Source organism: Chrysochloris asiatica, unplaced genomic scaffold, assembly GCF_000296735.1.
Source record: "Chrysochloris asiatica unplaced genomic scaffold, ChrAsi1.0 scaffold00152, whole genome shotgun sequence".
Lineage (NCBI taxonomy): Eukaryota > Metazoa > Chordata > Mammalia > Afrosoricida > Chrysochloridae > Chrysochloris > Chrysochloris asiatica.
The window spans coordinates 1,747,727-1,766,962 of NW_006408670.1; the positions used below are offsets into that span (position 1 = coordinate 1,747,727).

Sequence of the window (19,236 nt, forward strand, 5' to 3'; positions counted from 1 at the left end):
TGGGCACAAATATGGATCTCTTCCAATCAGTCAGCCAGATAGTTGTCTTCCAAATTTCTTGGCAGAGTTGAGTGAGTGCCTCCTGTGTCACCTCACTTTCTTGAAAGATTTCAATTTTTATTCCATCAATTCCTGGTGCCTTGTTCTTTGCCAATTCCTTCAATGAACCTTGGGCTTCCTATATAGTCTACTATATTGTCTTCCTATATAGTCAACTATAATAGACTATAGTGAAACCCAAAATAAAGTTAATAATTCACAACTTAACATGAAAATGAACATCCAAGCAGAATAAGTAAACATGAAAACTAAGAAGAAATCGACAAGAAATTGCACAAAAACACAAACTCAGTACAAGAAGGCATACAGAACAAAGGACTGAACAGCACTACCAAAAATTAACATAAAGGCAGCAATTAATTCATACCTATCGATAATTACACTGAATGTCAATGGATTAAATACACCTGTGAAGAGACAGAGAGTGACAGAATGGATAAGAAAACAAGGCCCTTCAATATGCTGCCTGCAAGAGACACACCTTACACACAAAGACAAAAGCAGACTAAAAGTTAAAGGATGAAAATAAATATACTAAGCTAACTGCAATAATAATCAAGCAGGAGTGGCAATACTAATCTCTGATAAAGTAAACCTTAAGACAAAAACCAGCATAAGAGATAAAGGACAATATCTCATTATCAAAGGGTCAATTGAGCAAGATGACATAACCATCATACATATCTACCTTCCAATGAAAAAACACCAAGGTATATAAAGCAAACCCTACTAGAATAGAAGAAAGAAATAGATAAATCTACAATTATAGTGTGAGATTGTAATACACCACTTTCAATAAGGGACAGAACAACAAGAAAGAAACTAAAAAAATTTACAGAGGAACTAAACAGTACAATCAACCAACTTGACTTCATAGGTGTGTACAGAGTATTCAACCCAATATATACATTTTTTCAGCCCACAATATACATTCTTCTCCAGTGCACATGGAACATTCTCCAGAATTGACCATGTGTTAGGTCACAAAGCAATCCTCCATAAATTTACAAACATCAAAATACTACAAAGCATCTTTTCAGACACAATGCTATAAAACTAGAAATCAACAATAAGAAGACCAAGGAAATAAAGTCAAATACATGGAAACTGAATTACACCCTGCTGAAAAGCGACTGGGTAAAAGAAGAAACTAAACGTGAATTCACAAATTCCTAGAAACAAATGAGAATGAAAACAAAACATACCAAAATCTTTGGGACACAGAAAAAGCAGTGCTGAGAGGATAGTTTATTGCGATAAATGCACACATCCAAAAAAAAAGAAATAACCAAATTAACACATTAACACAGCTTCTACAACATTAGAAACAGACCAACAGAGGGAACGTACAGTCACTAAAAGAAAAGAAAAAAAAAAGATCAGAGCAGAAATAAATGAGATGGAAAACAGAAAAAAAATATTTAAAAAAATCAACAGGACAAGAAGTTGGTTCTTTAAAAGAACTAATAAAATTGATTAACCATTGGCAAAACTAACAAAGAAAAGAGGGAGATGACACAAATAACTCACATTAAAAAACACATGGGTAATATCAAAGGGAACCAAATGAAATCAAAAGGATAATAACAAAATACTATAAAGAGTTGTACTCCAACAAACTTAAAAACTTAGAAGAGATGGATATATTTTTAGAAAAATGTGACCTACATAAACATACACAGAGTGAAGCAGAAAACTTGAACAGACCCATAACAAAAGAAGAAATTGAACAGGCCATCAAAAAACTCCCAACCGAAAGAAGTCCAGGCCCACATAGTGAGTTCTACCAAAAATTCAGGGAAGAGTTGTCACCAATTCTACTCAAATTATTCCAAAATATAGAAGAGGATGGAAAACTTCCAAATACTTTTTATGAAGCAAGCATATCCCTCATAACAAAACCAGGAAAGGACATCACTAAGAAAGAAAGTTACAGAAAAATATCCCTCATGAACATAGACAGAAAAATTCTCATCAAAATCCTAGCCAACAGTTTCCAAAAAATTAATCCATCATGACCAAGTATGGTTCATAAAATGGATGCAGGGATAGTTCAACGTTAGAAAAAACAATCAGTGTAATCCACCATATAAATAAGAAAAAGGAAAAGAACCACATGATCATATCAATTGATACAGAAAAGGCATCTGACAAAATCCAACATCCATTCTTGAAGATAACACTCAACAAAGTAGGAATTGAAGGGAAATTCCTCAGCATAATCAAGAGCGTATAAACAAAACCAACAGCCTACATTGCTCTCAATGGAGAGAAACTGAAAGTTTTCTTTCTGTGAATGAGAACCAGACAAGGGTGCCCTTTGTCACCACTCCTATTCAATATTGTTTTGGGAATCTTAGCCAGAGCTATACAGCAAGATAGGGAAATTAAAGGCATCCAAATTGACAAAGAGAAAGTAAAACTCTCTCTATTTCCAGACATTATGGTCCTATACAAAGAAAGCCCAAAAACTCAGTAAAAAAGCTACTAGACTTCAATGGAAGATTCAACAAAGTGGCAAAGTATAAGTTCAACACATAAAAATCAGTTGGATTCCTCTACAGTAGCAATGACAGTGCTGAAAAGGACATTAGGCAAGCAATACCATTTACAATAGCCACGCAAAGGATGAACTATCTAGGAATAAATGTAGCTAGAAAAACAAAAGACCTATACAAAGAAAACTACAGAACACTACTACAAGAAACCAAAGAGACTTACAAAAGCAGAAGAATGTACCATATTTCTGTATAGGAAGACTCAACATTTTTAAAATGTCAATACTACCCAAATCAATTTGCACATATAATGCAATCCCAATCCAGATTCCAACGACATTCTTCAAAGAGATGGAAAAAAAAATTACACACTTTATATGGAAAGGAAAAAGTCCCAGGATAAACAAAGCACTGCTTAAGAAGAAGAACAAGGTTAGAAGCCTCTCACTCCCCGGTTACAAAAATACTACATGGTTACAGTTGTCAATACAGCCTGGTACTGGTACAATGAAAGACACATTGATCAATGGAACAGAATCGAGAATCCAGAAATTAACTCATCCACATACAGCCAACTGATTTTTGACAAAGTGCCTAGCTATATTGCATGAGGAAGGAGATACTTTCTTTAACATATGGTGCTGGCAGAACTGGGAAGTGATATGAAAAAGATTGAAAGAAGACCTTTACCTCACACCCTATTAAAAAACCAACTCATCATGGATTAAAAACTTAGATGTGAATCCCAAAATTATGAAGGTTATCAATGAAAACAATAGGGACAAATGTGAGGGCTCTAATTCAGGGCATACACAGACTACCAAACATTTTGAAAACTATACAAACAAAAATAGACAAAATAGATGATTGTGACATACTGAAAATTAAAAACTTATGTGCATCAAAAGATTACACCAAAAAAGTAAAAAGGGAATCCACAGAATGGGAAAAAAATATTTTGCAACGACAAATCAGACAAGAGATTCATTTCTAAAATATATAGGAAACTACAACACCTCGACAAGAAAAAGACAAATAACCCAACTTAAAAATGGGCACAGGACATGAACAGACACTTCACCAAACAAGAGATCTGGGAATCCAACAAACATATGAAGAAATTAGAGAGATGCAAATCAAAACAACAATGAGATATCATGTCACACCAGCAATAACAGCAAAGATCAAAAAAGTAGAGGACAATAAATGCTATCAAGAATGCTGAGAGACTGGGACCCTTCTACATTGTTGGTGGGATTGCAAAATGATCCAACCACTCTGGAAAGCAATATGGCACTTCCTCAGAAGGTTGGAAATAGAAATACCTTATGATCCAGCAATTCCACTACTTGATATTTATCACAAGAAATATGAGCTATAACACAAGTACATATATGCACACCAATGTTCATAGCAGCACTATTTACAATAGCCAAAAGATGGAGACAGTCTACCTGCCCATCAATTGGAGAATGGATAAACAAACCATGGTACATACACTCATGGTACATACTATGCTACCTCGAAGAATAACAAGGAAGCTGCAAGCCACCACATAACTTGGATGAACCTTGAGGACATTATGCTGAGTGAAATTAGTCACAAATGGAGAAATACTGCATAGGACCATTATTTTAAAAGATTAAGTAAAAGAACCCATCCTAAAGAGGAAAAAATAAAATTGAATATATATTTGCTGATCATCAGGATGTATGGGATGTATGGGATGGTGATGGGAGGGAGGGAGAAGAAGATAGAGCACAGGGTAGGGAATAGGAACAGGATAGCTTGAGTGCTGAGGGAGTGGGGCTTGGGCAATACACAAGAAGGGGGAGGAGAATGGAAGAACAAGGTGGATGGGAGAACAGTTAGGCAGGTTTGCATGGGCTAAGTGGGTCAGAGTTAAATGATGATGTATGCATAACCTTGGAACAACAGGGCTCCAGGATACAGTGATTGAGGCATAGTTTTAATGTGTGAAAGAGGGGAATACTGTTAAGATGATTGGCTGTCTTTTGAATCTTGGTTTCCCTTGTGTACAATTGTAAAATAGACACTTGTGGGGGAGAGAATGGAATAGCCAGAAACATCACAATAGGAAGCTTGTAAGTCTGTCTTCAGCCTATAACTGTTTGGAATACCTTAAAGGAGGCTAGAAGTTGCCCAGTGAAAGAGGCTTCTTGTGGATCCATTGCATTGCATAAGACCATGCATAGGTGGAATCCTGAACCCCATCCAGAATCGTCAGAGGTGGGAAATTTCCAATTGAAAGGACAAGTAAACCAGCCTGGAGCAGCTAGAAGAACAGAAGATATGTTGTGAAAGAAGGACTGGCAGGAAAAATAAAAAACAATATTGGCAGTCCGGTTTATTACTACAAAAACAAGAAAGCTGTTCACCTGGGAACCATCAAGCAAGTGGTTGGGGCCCCTCAGAGCAAACCCCCTTCCAAGACTAAGACTCAAGGGGAATAAACGAGCAGGCATGTGGTGTCGCTGGTTGCCAAATTGGTCACCAATAATGGAAAGAGGGGGAAAAACAGCAATGAAGTTGGGAGCTAAATCTGACCACATTCAACAGACTCCTGTGAACCCGGGTTGGCCAGCAGTATAGCAAGACCCAGAGACTCCTGGCCCCAGAGACAGTGATGTGGCCACAGAGGATTAGAGTGGTGAGCAAAGTGTCCAGCTGATATGAAGTGAGTGGAGATGCACAAGAACACCCATACTTGCAGATAGTACCTACTTGACTTGGCTTCAATGGTTGCATGATCAGAACTCGACTAGGAAAAAGAAAGTAGTGGAAAAAAAAAAAAAAAAGAGTAAGCCACTACAATTTGATTAATTTAACTATGCTTATAAGGAGCTCTGGTAGCGTAGTGGTTACGAATCGGGCTGCGAACCTTAAGGCCAGCAGTTCGAAACTGCCAGCTGTTCCGCAGGAGAAAGATGAGGTGTTCTCCTCCCGTAAAGATTTACAGCCTCGGAAACCCTGTACAGGGTCGCTATGGGTCGGAAACGACTTGACGGCACTTAACAACAACAACAACAACAATGGATGTAGTGGCTCAAAAAAGGGACCAAATCTTTACAAGGAGGATGACTCCCACCCCCTCAGTACACAGGGTTGACAGGCATGGACAACTTAGACATTGGCTACACAAAATGGAGGGGCTACAAAAGCTGGCTTACAAGCTTTCAAGAGGGAACCTAGTTCCAGATGGGGTGGGGGAAGGTAGCATCTCCACTGAATGGTTTCCAATCTGTTGGGACCCATGCTAATGAAAGGAGATAGGAATAAGACTCTTGTGGTACAATAGTAAATAATTGCTATCAGGACCGACTATGAAGGTTGGAAATGTAAAGGTAGATGTTTTGTAACAAAAGGAGGGGAGTGATTGATTTTGCAGTCCAGGAGTGGATGCCCCTGGGATTATCAAATGAGAAGATCGGAGTGCAGGACCCTACCCAGAGAAGTTGTGACATCAGAAATGGATGCAGCGATGATGGCATGGACAGATGGAGCAGCTGGGGACACAGGACTCAGGAAGGGAGAGGGGCTGTGTGCTGAAAGCCGGGGGGCAGACGTGTGGGGTGTACCCTTTGGTTGTTTGATGATGCATTGAGGGGATTGTAATCATTGCAATGAAACAAAATACAATAAGATGAATGTAAAATTGATGTTCTCCCATGTAAACCCATATAATTCACAATAAATACTTTAAAAACAAAAAAGAAAGAATGGAGTGAATCTGCAGGAAACTTAGGAAAGAAAGTGTCTGAATACCAGTGTGGTTTCTAGAGTCTCAATCTTATTTACTTAATGGTCTTTCATTTTGGAGTGAAAGTTAATCTTGGTTAAGAGGAGAGACTCATGAATACCTGAGGTGGATTAAAGACACATGTAGACTATGTAACTCCACAATACAGAACTGGTCCCAGGGACTGGAACTTGAAAACTTATTAAGAATAATCCCAATAATTAAAACTATTCAACATTAAGAGAGATCGCCACCTCTGAAAATTAGTGCCCTTAAAAAGGCTCATGTAGAAGCAGCATATCATTTGTTAGGGATGTTTCTAGAGGAAATATTTTCACTGGGTGAAAGTTAATCTGAATGACCACTGAGGTCCTCCATAACCATGAAAATCTATATTTCGATGGGACCAATGGAAGTAGATTTGAGACCCAATTATATTATGTGACATTTGCCTATTTATGTTCTAGTATATCAAATAAGTTCTTCCAAAAGAACGCCAGACGAATTGGGGGCACTTACTGGAAAGTCCGTTATGAAGCTTTCCAAGATGAGACATTCCAGGAGAGGATGAAGCTGGAGGAAGAAAAGCATCTGGGAATCTTGGGTAAAACAATTCCTAATTTAAAAAATTGATTGATTAGAGCCACAGAAGTGGGGAAGGCTTGGAAACTGACTTTTCTGTGATCTTTCACATGCACATTCTAGGCCAGCATTTTCCAAAGTGAGTCCCAAAATATGAGTGTTACATGAAGACTTTGCAAAACACTAGATTAAGCATAGTTAAACTGTTTTTTGTTTTGTTTTGCTTCAGAACTTCTCAGAGCTTTTTGTATATTCTTGTTCATCATAGATTTCAAGATGAGAATAGTGTGTAGTATTTCTCATCCTTACTTTGCAATTTAATCTTTTGTCAATGAACATTTACCATTACCACTACTGTACAGACCACACTTTTAAAAATTGTTTTTCTGGGGTTATTACTGGGGGCATTGCTAGATAAAGCAATAATACTCTCCAGGTGTGTAGCAATATGGGGCCAGGAGCATGTTGGCATGAGATGCAGACATGCTTGCTAAGATGAGGGTGCAGAATCATACTTATAGATTGAGCCTGGAAAAGATATCTAAGACGTGTAAATAAAAGTATTGAGATAGTATGACAAGATTAGGTATGGTTGGTTACTTGAAAAAAAAAATAGATTGAATAAGGTAAAACTTTAGAAATATGTGATATAATGAACCCTACTCTGGAGCCCTGGTGTGACACTATGCGTTAACATGCTGGACTGCAAAGTCAGTTTAAACCACAAGGTCAGTGGTTCAAGCTCACCAGTAGCTCTAGAAAACCCTATATAGGGTTGCTATGGGTCGGAACTGACTCAAGGGCACTTAACAACAACAACAACAACAGCTCTGGAGATAGGTATTTGCAAGTGTTATCTAAGAAATCTGAATATGGACAACAGGTTGTATATCAGCAGGGAAGAGAAATAAAAAGAGCAGAAACTCACCCTAGGAAAAGGGCTGGCAATAAGTATCAAGCAATTATCTTTGCCTTGGGTTCAGTATGAATACCCAGTCTTTAATCAAAGGTGGAGCATTAGATATGGAAATTTAGTAGACACCACTATTTAGGCTTAGAGCTAGCATAAGAGTTCAGGGAACTTCCAGTTGATCTCAAAGTAGACCAAATCTAGGTAAAAGGCAGTGGGTAGTGGAATACACAGAAGCCCATGGGACATGGCTAGTACAGAGTATGGATAAAAGGTATAATAATTTTCTTTGGTCATAATTGGTTTTAGGTTTGCGGGAACATTATACACTTAAATGTGTTCTATCAGAAGCAGCCCTGGTGACACAATGGTTAAACTCTTGGCTATCAAACCAAAGGCCGGTAGTTCAAGTCCACCTAGTTGTTCCCTGGGTAAAAGACCTGGCAAAACCACCTCTGTATATATTGCTGTTATTGTTATTAGGTGCCCTTGTGTTGGCTCTGGCTCAAACAACCCTATGCACCACAGAAGAAAACACTGTCCAGTCCTGCACTATCCTCATAATTGTTGCTATGTCTGAGAATATTGTTGCAGCTACCATGTTAAGTGGCCTCTTCTTATTTTGTTAGAGGTCTTCCTCTTTTTTCCCTGACCCTCTACTTTCCAATAGATGATATCTTTTTCCAGAGACTTATCTCTCCTGATAATATGTCCAAAGTATGTGAGACAATGTCTCACCATCCTCACTTCTAAGAAGCATTTTCGATACACTTCTGAAAGAGATGTTAAGATTGCAGCACAGAAAATCTCATGAAGCAGTTTTCTCTGTCACATGGGCAAACTATGAGTCAGAATTAACTCAATGACATCTAACAATAATAGCATTAAAAGATGCTGTTATTGTACAAAAGAACTAGTATGATTAAAAAGAACTAGTATGATAAAGTTAGGGTATATAGGATTGGATCTGACAGCAAGGTAGGGACAAGCTTTGACTTTACATCCTGCCTCTTCTAATCAGCCATGTGAACTTGGGCAGGTCATTTCCATCTCTCTGAGCTGTATTTACCTCATCTATGAAATAGAATCCTGGTGTGGCACTGTAGGATAGTGCATTGAACCACAAGATCAGTTTGAACCACATAATTGGTGGTTCAAACTTACCAGTTGTTCTCCAGAAACCCTATATAGAGTTGCTATGGGTCGGAACCAACTTGACAGCACTTAACAACAACAAGATAGAGATAATAGCTCCTATCCTGTATACCTTAGAATGATGTTTGATTATGAAAATAAGACATGTTGTTGTTGTCGAATGCTGATGAGTCAATTCTGACTCACAGCGGCCATATATAGGGTTTCCCAGGAGTGACTGATGGGTTAGAACCATAGACCTTGCAGTTAGCAGTCCAGTGTTCTACATCACTACACCAGGACTCCAAAAATAAGATGTTGTATCTGAAAGTGCTTTTTATATAGCATATGTAGAATTTCTCATACTGCAAATAGCAATATCATTAGAAGAGATTATTCTTATTTTTGTGAAAAGATGAGTGCTTAATCTTTTTCAATTTTGTTCCATTTTGCTTTTCCTTACTATCCTAATTTTTGTTTTGTGTTCATCACTATTTTCATTCTAATTGTCTTTCCTTCTCATTTTTCAGGGCCAGTGATACGGGCTGAGGTGGGTGACATCATCCAGGTAGTCTTCTACAATCGTGCCTCTCAGTCATTCAGCATTCAACCCCATGGGGTCTTTTATAAGAAAGACTACGAGGGCACTGTGTACAATGATGGTAAGCAGGAAGAATTCTAACACATGTGGGCTGCAGGTGGTAGTAGGTAGCTCTAGAAGGCAAATAAAGGGGAGAAAGGAGGGTTAGAAATGGAAGCAGAATAAGTTGCATTGGGTGGATATTGTTGAACAAATGAAAAGTAATATATTGAGGGAGAGTTAGAACCAATATAATAATCTTTTATCTTTAAGTGTATTTGATTTTTTAAAATGATGTGTATTATAGAATTTTGGAAAATCATGAATTATAAAGGAAATAAACATGATTCATAGATAAATCTCCATGTACATTTTAATATAACATTTTTCTGTGCTTATAAAAATACATATATTTATAAATTTGAGGTCTATTCTCACTTTGGTATTATTGTTGGTTAAGTGGTAAAATTCTGGAGGCATAGTGAGTTACAAGTTGGGGTGCTAGCCATAAGGTGGTCAGCAGTTCAAATCTACCAGGCACTCTGTGGGAGAAAGAAGAAACTTTCTGCTCCCATAAGCATTTATAGCAAATATCACTCATCTGTCAGTGGAAGCTTGCATGTTGCTAAGTCGCTGAACAAGTCTCAATGGAGATTCCAGACTAAGACAGACAAAGAAGAAAGGCCTGGTGATCTGAATCTGAAAATCAAACAATTAAAATTGTATAGATCTTAACAGACTAATCCTATTGTATGTGGGGTCACCATGAGTCAGAAGCTGACTTGAGGGCAGCAACATTTTCCATGGCCACATGCTCATGTCATTATTATGTTATAAACATTTAAAAAAATATGTAATACTCTGTCACATGGATTTCCCATAATTTATTTACCTTATCTTCTATTGTTTAGACATGTAGGGGTTTTTTTTTTTCCCAATATTTTTGAATATCATAAGCTATGTTGCAATTGCATGTATACATCTTGGTTTGCAGTTTAGATTATTGTATTAGGAAAGAAATCTAGAAGTGGAATTATTAATTCTTTGTTTTCTTTGAGGATAATGTTAACACGTGCTGATTCTAGACAGAAAAATACGAAACAATACTGAAAGTATAAAAGGTAAAGTTACAGACAAATCTAGAATTAAAAAAAAAAAATTCGACAAGCCCACTCATCTGACCTATTCAAGAAGTCAATGTCATGGAGGAAAATATGCTAAAGAAACAACAATCAAATGCAAAATGTAAACCTTGGTTGAACACTTGCTATAGAATAGAGTTTTAAGAAAAAAGTTTGAAGATGATTTGAAAATCCTTGGTATAGACTGGATATTAGATAACATTAGGGAATTTTCTTAGATGTGCTAATGATATTGTGGTAATATTGCAGATGTTTGCTGGTGTATTTAGGGGTAAAATTTCATGATATCTGCATTTTCCCCAAATGGTTCAGCAAGCACAAACAAAAACTGTGTGTTTTTGTATAGATAAATATATGGTGTTAGTGTTGGTGTGTCATCAAGTCAGTTCTGAATCATAGCAAACCTGCATAGGGTTTCCAAGGCTGTACATTTTTACGGATGCAGAAAGCCTCGTCTTTCTCCAATGGAAGGGCTGTTAGTTTTGAACTGCTGGCCTTGAGGTTAGTAATAAGACTCATAACCATTATGTTACCATAGCTCCTTTGATAAATACATACCTAAATGTAAATAACATAAACATGGCAAACTGTAAGCAAAAAACAACAACAACAAAACCCAAAGTGGTAGATGATAGAGTGATAATTACACTATTCTTTAAAATTTTCTGTATGTTTTAAGATTGACTGAGTAAGAAACAAAGAATGAATAAGAAAAAAACCTTCTCAAATTATACTACTCTTCTATAAACTATAAATATCCCTGTATAATGCATCATTGCACTTTTGTAATTATTTTTAAAATACATTTCTAAGATATGGGAATACCTGTGTCAGAAGGTAATATTTTAATGTTGTCCATCAAGTCTATTCTGATTTGTAGTGATCCTAGATGAAAGAGTCCTGGTGTGGCACTGTGGATTAATGTGCCACACTGCAAAGCCATATGAACTGCAAGGTCAGCGGTTCAAGCTCACCAGTTGCTCCTGAGAAACCCTATACAGTGTCGTTATGGGTCAGAATCAACTTGACAGCACTTAACAACAACAACAAATATGAAAGAGGAGAAGAATTGTCCCATGTGGTTTCCTAGGCTTTAATCTTTGAACCCTGTTGTGGAGCTGTAGGATAAGCATTGGATTGCTAACCACAAGGTCATTGTTTCAAATCCACCAGGCACTCAAGTCAATATGAGTCACAACTGACTCCACAGCACACATAACAACAATCTGTAAGAGAGTGGATTGCCAGCTCTTCTCTCCTATGAAATGCCTGGTGGGTTCAAACCATTTTTATGTTAGCAGTTGAATGCTTAAAGAGGGTTATATCCGAGTGCTCACTGGAGATATTTTCCAGTCCCAATAATTTTCAATTTCATAAGCAAGGATATGAGAAAGCCCTTTTCTCACACTTTCACTAGCACTGTTGCCATCTTTTAAAATTTAGTTCTGTTTTGAAAAATTATATGAGAGTAAGTAAAAAAGTATCACTACTAGAGTTGCAATTCAAACATGCTTGAGTTTATTCTAAATAAAACATGTTTAAACATGTCTCTACATCAATTCTTCTTCTGTCTTCCTTATTATAATAGCTCCCATATCCATATGAAATGATTGAAAGTATTATGGCTTCAGTCAGGTCCACCTTAGTCTTGAAAGTAACACCTTTCACTTTAAAGAAGAGGGGTTTTTTTTGCAGCATATTTGCCCAATGCAATGTCTTTTGATTTTGTGACTGCTGCTTCCATGACCATTGGTTGCAGATGCAACTAAAATGAAGTCATAGATAACTTTCAACTTTTTTTTCCATTTATAATGATGCTGTTGCTTATTGGTTCAATTGTGAGAATTTTTGTTTTCTTTATGTTAAGATATAATCTATACTGAAGTCTAAAGGATTTCAACCAAGATCCATCTGAAAGCAGCAATGATTGCCCTTGTTCCACATCCTCTTCTGAATCCAACTTAACATTTCTGGCAGTTCTATGTTGATGTATTGTTGCAGCCATTTTTTAATTTTCTTCAGCAAAAATTTCCTTGTATGTGATATTCATGATATTGTTCAATGAATTCTGCATTCTGTTGTATCTCTTCTCTTTGGAAGAGTCACAAATATGGATCACTTCCAATTAGTTGGCCATGTAGCTGTCTTCCAAATTTCTTAGCATACCTGGGTGAGTGCCTCCAGTGTTGTATCATTTTGTTGAAAGATTTCAAATTGTATTCCATCAGTTCTTGGAGAGTTTTTCACCAATGTCTTCAGTGCAACATTAACTTCTTCCTTCAGTACCATTGGTTCTTGATCATACAGTATCTCTAGAAATGGCTGAACATCAACCATTTCTTTTTGGTACAGTGACTCTGTGTATCCCTTCCTTTCTGCATCATTTAATATTTTGCCCATGGAATCCTTCAATATGACAAGTCGAGGCTTGAATTTTTTCTTTATTTCATTCAGCTTGAAAAATGCTGAGGGTGTTCTTCCGTTTTTGTTTTCTATCTCAAGGTCTTGGTACATTTGATTATAATATTTTACTTTGCCCTCTGGAGCTGCCCTTTGAAATTTTCTGTTCAGTTCTTTGACTTCCTCATGTTTTTGATTTGCTTTAGCATCTCTGCACTGGAAAGTATGTTGTTTTTGTTTTTTTATAAATGTTTTATCGTGAATTATGTGATAGTTTACATGGAAGAACATTAGTTTTACATTCACTCTATCGTATATCATTTCATTGCCACGGTTACAATCCCCTCCATGCATCATCAACCAACCAAAGGGTATACCCTGCAAGCCTACACCCCTCCACCAGGTCATCAACACACAGCCCCTCTCCCTCTCTGGATCTCAAGTCCGCAGCTGCTCCATCTCTCCATGTCATCGTCTCTGCCTCCATCTCAGGCATCACTGCTTCTCTGGGTATGGTCCCACTCTCTGCTCTTTTCCCTTGATGGTCCTAGGGACCTCCGCTCCTAGACTGAAAAGTTAATCACTCCCCTCCTGGCTATAAAATGTCTACCTTTACATTTCCAACCCTCACAATCAGTCCTGATAACAATTATTCTCTATTGTATCACAAGAGACATATCTGCATTTCATTTCATCAGCCCTGCTTAGACAGATTGGACACTACTCACTGGAGAGTCTACATTCCTCCACGCCCTATGGATCTAGGTTCCCTCTTGAAAGCTTGTAAGCCAGTCACTTCTTGCCTTTGTAGTCCCCCCCACCCATGTTGGGTAGTCAATGTCCAAGTTGCCCATCTCTGTCTACTCTGTGTATGTGGAGGGGGTGGGATTTTTTTCCTCTTTTGAGCTACTGCTTCTATGTAGGTCAAGTTCATCAAATTGTACCAGATTACTCTTTTTTTCCTCTTCTTTCTTCTTCTGGTTGAGTTCTGATCATCCTGTCATTGAAGCCAGGTCAAGTGGGTATTATCTGCAAGTGTGGGTGTTCTTGAGCATATCCCCTCTCTTCTTATCAGCTGGACGCTTCACTCTCCACTCTAGTCCTCTGTGGCTGTGCCACTGACTCTGAGCCCAAGAGTCCCCAGGTCTGACCACACTGATGGCTGACCAGGTCTCTACCCAGGTTCACAGGAGTCTATTGAACATTGTAGGGCTTAGCTTGCTGCTTCATTGCTGTTTTTCCCTCACTTCCCCTTATGGGTGACGAGCGTGGTCACCAATCAGAGCATGTATTCCCATTGAGTCTTAGTCTTGGAAGAGGGTTTGCACTGAGGGGACCTGACCACTTGCCTTGATGTCTCCTGGGCAAGCAACTTGCTTGTTCTTGTAGTAACAGTCGGTCTGCCTCTATTGTTTTGTATTTTTCCTGTAGGTCTTTCTTTCCAGAAATATCTTCTGTTCTTCTAGCCACTCCAGGCTGGTCGGCTTGTCCTTTCAAGTGGAAATTGCCCATCTCTGAAGATCTGGCTGTGGTTCAGTCTTCCACCTATAGTCTTATGTAATGCAGAGGCTCCACAGGAAGCCTCCTTCACTGGGCACGTTGTAGCCCCATTTTAGGTATTCTAATCAATTATAGGCAGAAGATGGACTTACAAGCTTTCTATGGTGATGTTTCTGGCTATTCCTTTCTTGGAGAGCATGTTTTAAAATCTCTTCTGACATCCACTTTGATATTTTCCTTCTTTCCTGACGTTTTAATGATAGTTTTGCTTTCTTCTTGTATGATGTTCTGATTCTTATCCCACAGGTTTTCTGGTGATCAGTCATTAGTGTCTAATATATCAAATCTGTTCTTGAGGTGGTCTTTAAATTCAGGTGGAAAATGTTCAAGGTCATACTTTGGCTTCAGAGCTTGTTTTAATTTTCTTTAGCTTCTGTCTAAACTTGTGTATGAAGTTTAGTCTATACTACAGTTGGCACCTGGCTTTGCTGGGCTTTTCCACCATCTCTTCTCACAGATGTAGTCAATTTGATTTCTATTTTCCATCTGGTGAGGGTCATGTGTATATTGTTTTAAAAAGTTATTTGCAATGAATAAGTCATTGGCCCTGCAAAATTCTATCATGTTATCTGTAGCATCATTTCTATCACAAAGGTGATACCTTCAACTAGTGATCCTTACTTTTTGTTACCAACCTTCACATCCCAATAACCAATAATTATCAATATATCTTGACTGCATATGAACCTTTTTATGTATTTGTTGTTGTTAAGTGCTGTTGAGTCAGTTCCAACTCTTATAGACCTTATATAGGATTTTCAAAGAGCAGCTGATGGGTTTGAACAGTGAACCTTGTTATTCACAGTCCAGTGCTGAGATCTACAGCACCATATTTATTGCAGTTCAAGCTAACATTGCAGTCCAGCACATTAACCCACTGCGTCACATGTGTATATGTGTGTGTGTGTTTATATGTGTATATCTGTGTATATGTATCTGTGGAAACTTTCTGCTCCTATAAAAATTTATAGCCTCAGAAACTCTATACAAGGTCACTGTGAATTGGAACCAACTCAACAGCACTTAACAACAACATATTGTATATGTTGTATTCAGTTGGTGTTGTTGTCAGGTGCCATTGAGTCGGAACCAACTCATAGAGAACGAAACAATGTCTGATCCTGGGCCAACCTCACTACCGCTGCCACACTTGAGTCCATCAACAATGCCACCTGGACAATCCATCTCGTTAGAGGTCTTCCTCTTTTTCTCTGACCCTCCACCCTACCCAGCATGACATCCTTCTCCAACGATTGTTTCCTCCAGACAATATTCAGTAGTTTTATCAAAAAGATTATTACATTTAAACTAACTTGTTATAATTGATTGAGAGGGATAGGTGTTATCTGAACTACTTCTCACCAGCATTGATTATTGTTGTTGTTATTATGTGCCGTTGAGTCAGTTCTGACCCATAGAGACCTTATATAGGGTTTCCGAGGAGCAGCTAGTAAGCTTGAACCACCAACCTTGCAGTTCAAGCCAACTTTGAAGTCCAGCATATTAACCCACAGTGCCACACCGTTAAAATATTTGCTAATTGTTAGGGGAAAAGTTAGTTTTCTACTTTCATTTTGTACTTCTTTGAGTTCAAGTGAGGTTGTAAAATGGTAATACATAAATATTGTGTGTTGTTTGACCATGCCCTCTGTCCATTTTACATTTCTACTTTCATGCATATACACACATACATACAAAAAGGAAAAACTGATCATCAAAGTTTCTCAATGTTGACACCAGCTAAAATGACAAGTAGTGAATCGCCAATCACTAGAGATTTTTTAAAAAGTGTTAAGAATGTAAGTATAGATGAATGCATCATTTTAAATGATGGTTAGTTCAAATTAGTTTTTTTAAAGTCTCTTCTATTTCTGAGGTTCAATGATTTTGGAAAGCTGAAATATAGGACAGTTTACATTGTTTTAGTTTATATAACAAGTAGTGGCTGAACTAAAACCCTAACACTGGTCTCTTGACTTCTATCCCAGGGTCCTTGTCAATATTCCATCTACTACCAATCTAGAATGACTTTGTAGTTTCTGACCTTTACTTCACTGTTTGGAGCTGATTTTTTCACTCTAGACTTTGTAAATAATAAATATATTGTTTTTTCTGAAGGTTCATCCCACCTTGGCTTGGTAGCTAAGCCCTTTGAAAAAGTAACATACCGCTGGACAGTACCTCCCCACGCTGGCCCCAGTGTTCAGGATCCTGCTTGTTTGACTTGGATGTACTTCTCTGCAGCAGATCCCATAAAAGACACAAATTCTGGCCTCGTGGGCCCCTTGCTTGTGTGCAGGGCTGGTTCCTTGGCTGCAGACGGCAAACAGGTATGTCCAGGATTTCTGGCTGAGAAGCCTGCTGGGAGGAGTATGAGAAAGGATGTGTTGAGTGAGGATACAGAAAAAAAAAAATCTAGATGTTGAATCACTAATTAATTCTCAGGTATTTCACGCTATTTAAAAAAAAAAAAATGCATCTTTCTTGGCTTATATTCCTTTCCATTTTATTTCCATTTTATCTCTTCCCTGTCTTTGTTTTTGTTTTTTTGTTTTTTTTTTCCCTCACCTCAGTGGCTCGCCCAACTTTTGTCCATAACACCTGTCTACCTTAATGTTTGCTTGTTTTATTTAATATCTTACTCACCATTTCTATCTGTGTAATTTTGGTCAAGTTTCAAAACCTTTCTCTGTTTTAGTTTCCTCATCTTTTGTAAATAGGGTTTGACAATGGAAGAAGATACCTTACATTTCTGTGAATATTGACTAATATTTGCAGAATATCTGGAACATAATAAACATTCAATAAATGTCAGCTGTAGCAGTGTTAATAATAATTACTTTTACCTTATTTTCTAATTTCCCTGTTCTCCTAACTATCTTCTCACACTTCTCTTCCCAGGTGACTCTAGGTCCTCTACTATTATACTCTGTACCTGTTCTCCTTAATCCTCATCTTATGCTTCTTCCTTTACCCCTTCCCTACATTCTTCCTCTCCAGTATCCCAGTTCCTCCATATTGTCCTTTTATTCTGATCTTCTTCATTCATTTGTAATTGGAGATTAGCTGAAGAGCAACAACTACAATTCTGGGCAGGACATATGGGCTTGGCTATGAGAATGAAAAATAAAATTGGAAAGAATCAGAGTTTGTTGAGTCTGCAGTTTCACATTCCACATTTACTGAAAATATTGTCATTCCTTCTTCTGATCTCATCTACTGTATCTGAAGAAAGGGATGGATAAGGAATTCTTTCTACTCTTCACTGTATTGGATGAGAACAAAAGTTGGTACAGTAGTACCAATCAAGCAGCTGCTATGTTGGATTCCCGACTGCTCTCAGATGATGTCAACGGCTTCCAAGACTCCAATCAAATGCATGGTATGGGTAATACCTTTGTCCTGGGCTACAAATAGGGATCCTCAAGCAAAATATTTGTATAATGCTAACTTTAACCATAACCCACTTTTAAAAACACTGATTCCATTAGTCAACTCTGCACAACTGAAAAGCTATACTCAAAGAATCAGTCTAAGGTAACAGACCCTTTACGTAGCACCTCCTTGTGTGTTGTTCTGTATTACATATGGAGAAAGGGGCATTGGAAAAAGGAATGACACAAAGATCCCCTATAGGATGACAGGAATTAGAAGGCTGATACCTTTAAGCTTATCTTCCTCTCTTTGTTTTGTTCTGTTGTGCATAGGGTCACTATGAGTTGGTACCGACTTGATGGCACCTAACAATAACTTCTCCTCCATACCATATTTCAGACAAATGGGCTATTTTTCCTTCCATGAGTATACTTTGTACTTATATCTTTGTCCTTTGCATGTGGTATTCTGTCCATTCCCAAAGGCTATATTCAAAAGCCATCTCCTCAATGTAAGCATCTTATCACCCAAGGACAGAGTGATAACACCTTCCTTTGAACCACTGTAAACCTTTTGAACAGACCATTTAATAGAAAGTTCCATACATTCCTCAAAACTGTAATTGTTTTTTATGTACCTTTTTACTTATGCTACAGTGTTTGACTTCTACTAGAATATTTTGTTGTTGTTGTTAAGTGCCATAAAGACAGTTTGGTCTCATGGCAACCCTATAAATGGTTTCCAAGGAACTATTCGTAGTCTCCTTAAAAGTGATTACTGTGTATTTTTTACCTCTATATCTTATACACTATCCTCTACACTGTCTAACATAGAGTAAATATTTATTGAATTAGTGAACTACCAAATGAAAAGGTAGGTAAATTAAGGAATAAATGGAAGCATTGACTTAGCTTGTAAGAGATCCCAACATTTTGCAATGAGATGAAACTATTAACACTCATGAAACAATTAGAATGATACAAGAAAGTCTAAGAGTATGTATTAAATTGTATGGAACAGCTGTTGCTATGTGCCATAGTTGTTGTTGTTATGTGCCGTGGAGTCAGTTCTGACTCATAGCGACCATGTACAGGGTTTCTGAGGCTGTAAATCTTTACAAGATCAGAAAGCCTCATCTTTCTCCTGTGGAGCAGCTGGTAGTTTCAAACTGCTGACCATGAGATTAGCAGCCCGATTCGTAATCATGAAAAAAAGAGAAACAATTAAGTCAAAGG

General features: G+C 37.7%; 1 protein-coding gene across 1 annotated transcript in view; it reads left to right on the forward strand.

The window, feature by feature from the left end:
- LOC102815014 (hephaestin-like) overlaps positions 1-19,236 on the forward strand; it is a 138,114-nt gene that overhangs the window by 31,725 nt on the left and 87,153 nt on the right. Inside the window, exons 7-8 of the mRNA XM_006870803.1 lie at positions 6,786-6,922; positions 9,475-9,606. Of these exons, the coding sequence (XP_006870865.1) occupies positions 6,786-6,922; positions 9,475-9,606 (269 nt within the window). The remainder of the gene's footprint in view (positions 1-6,785; positions 6,923-9,474; positions 9,607-19,236) is intronic.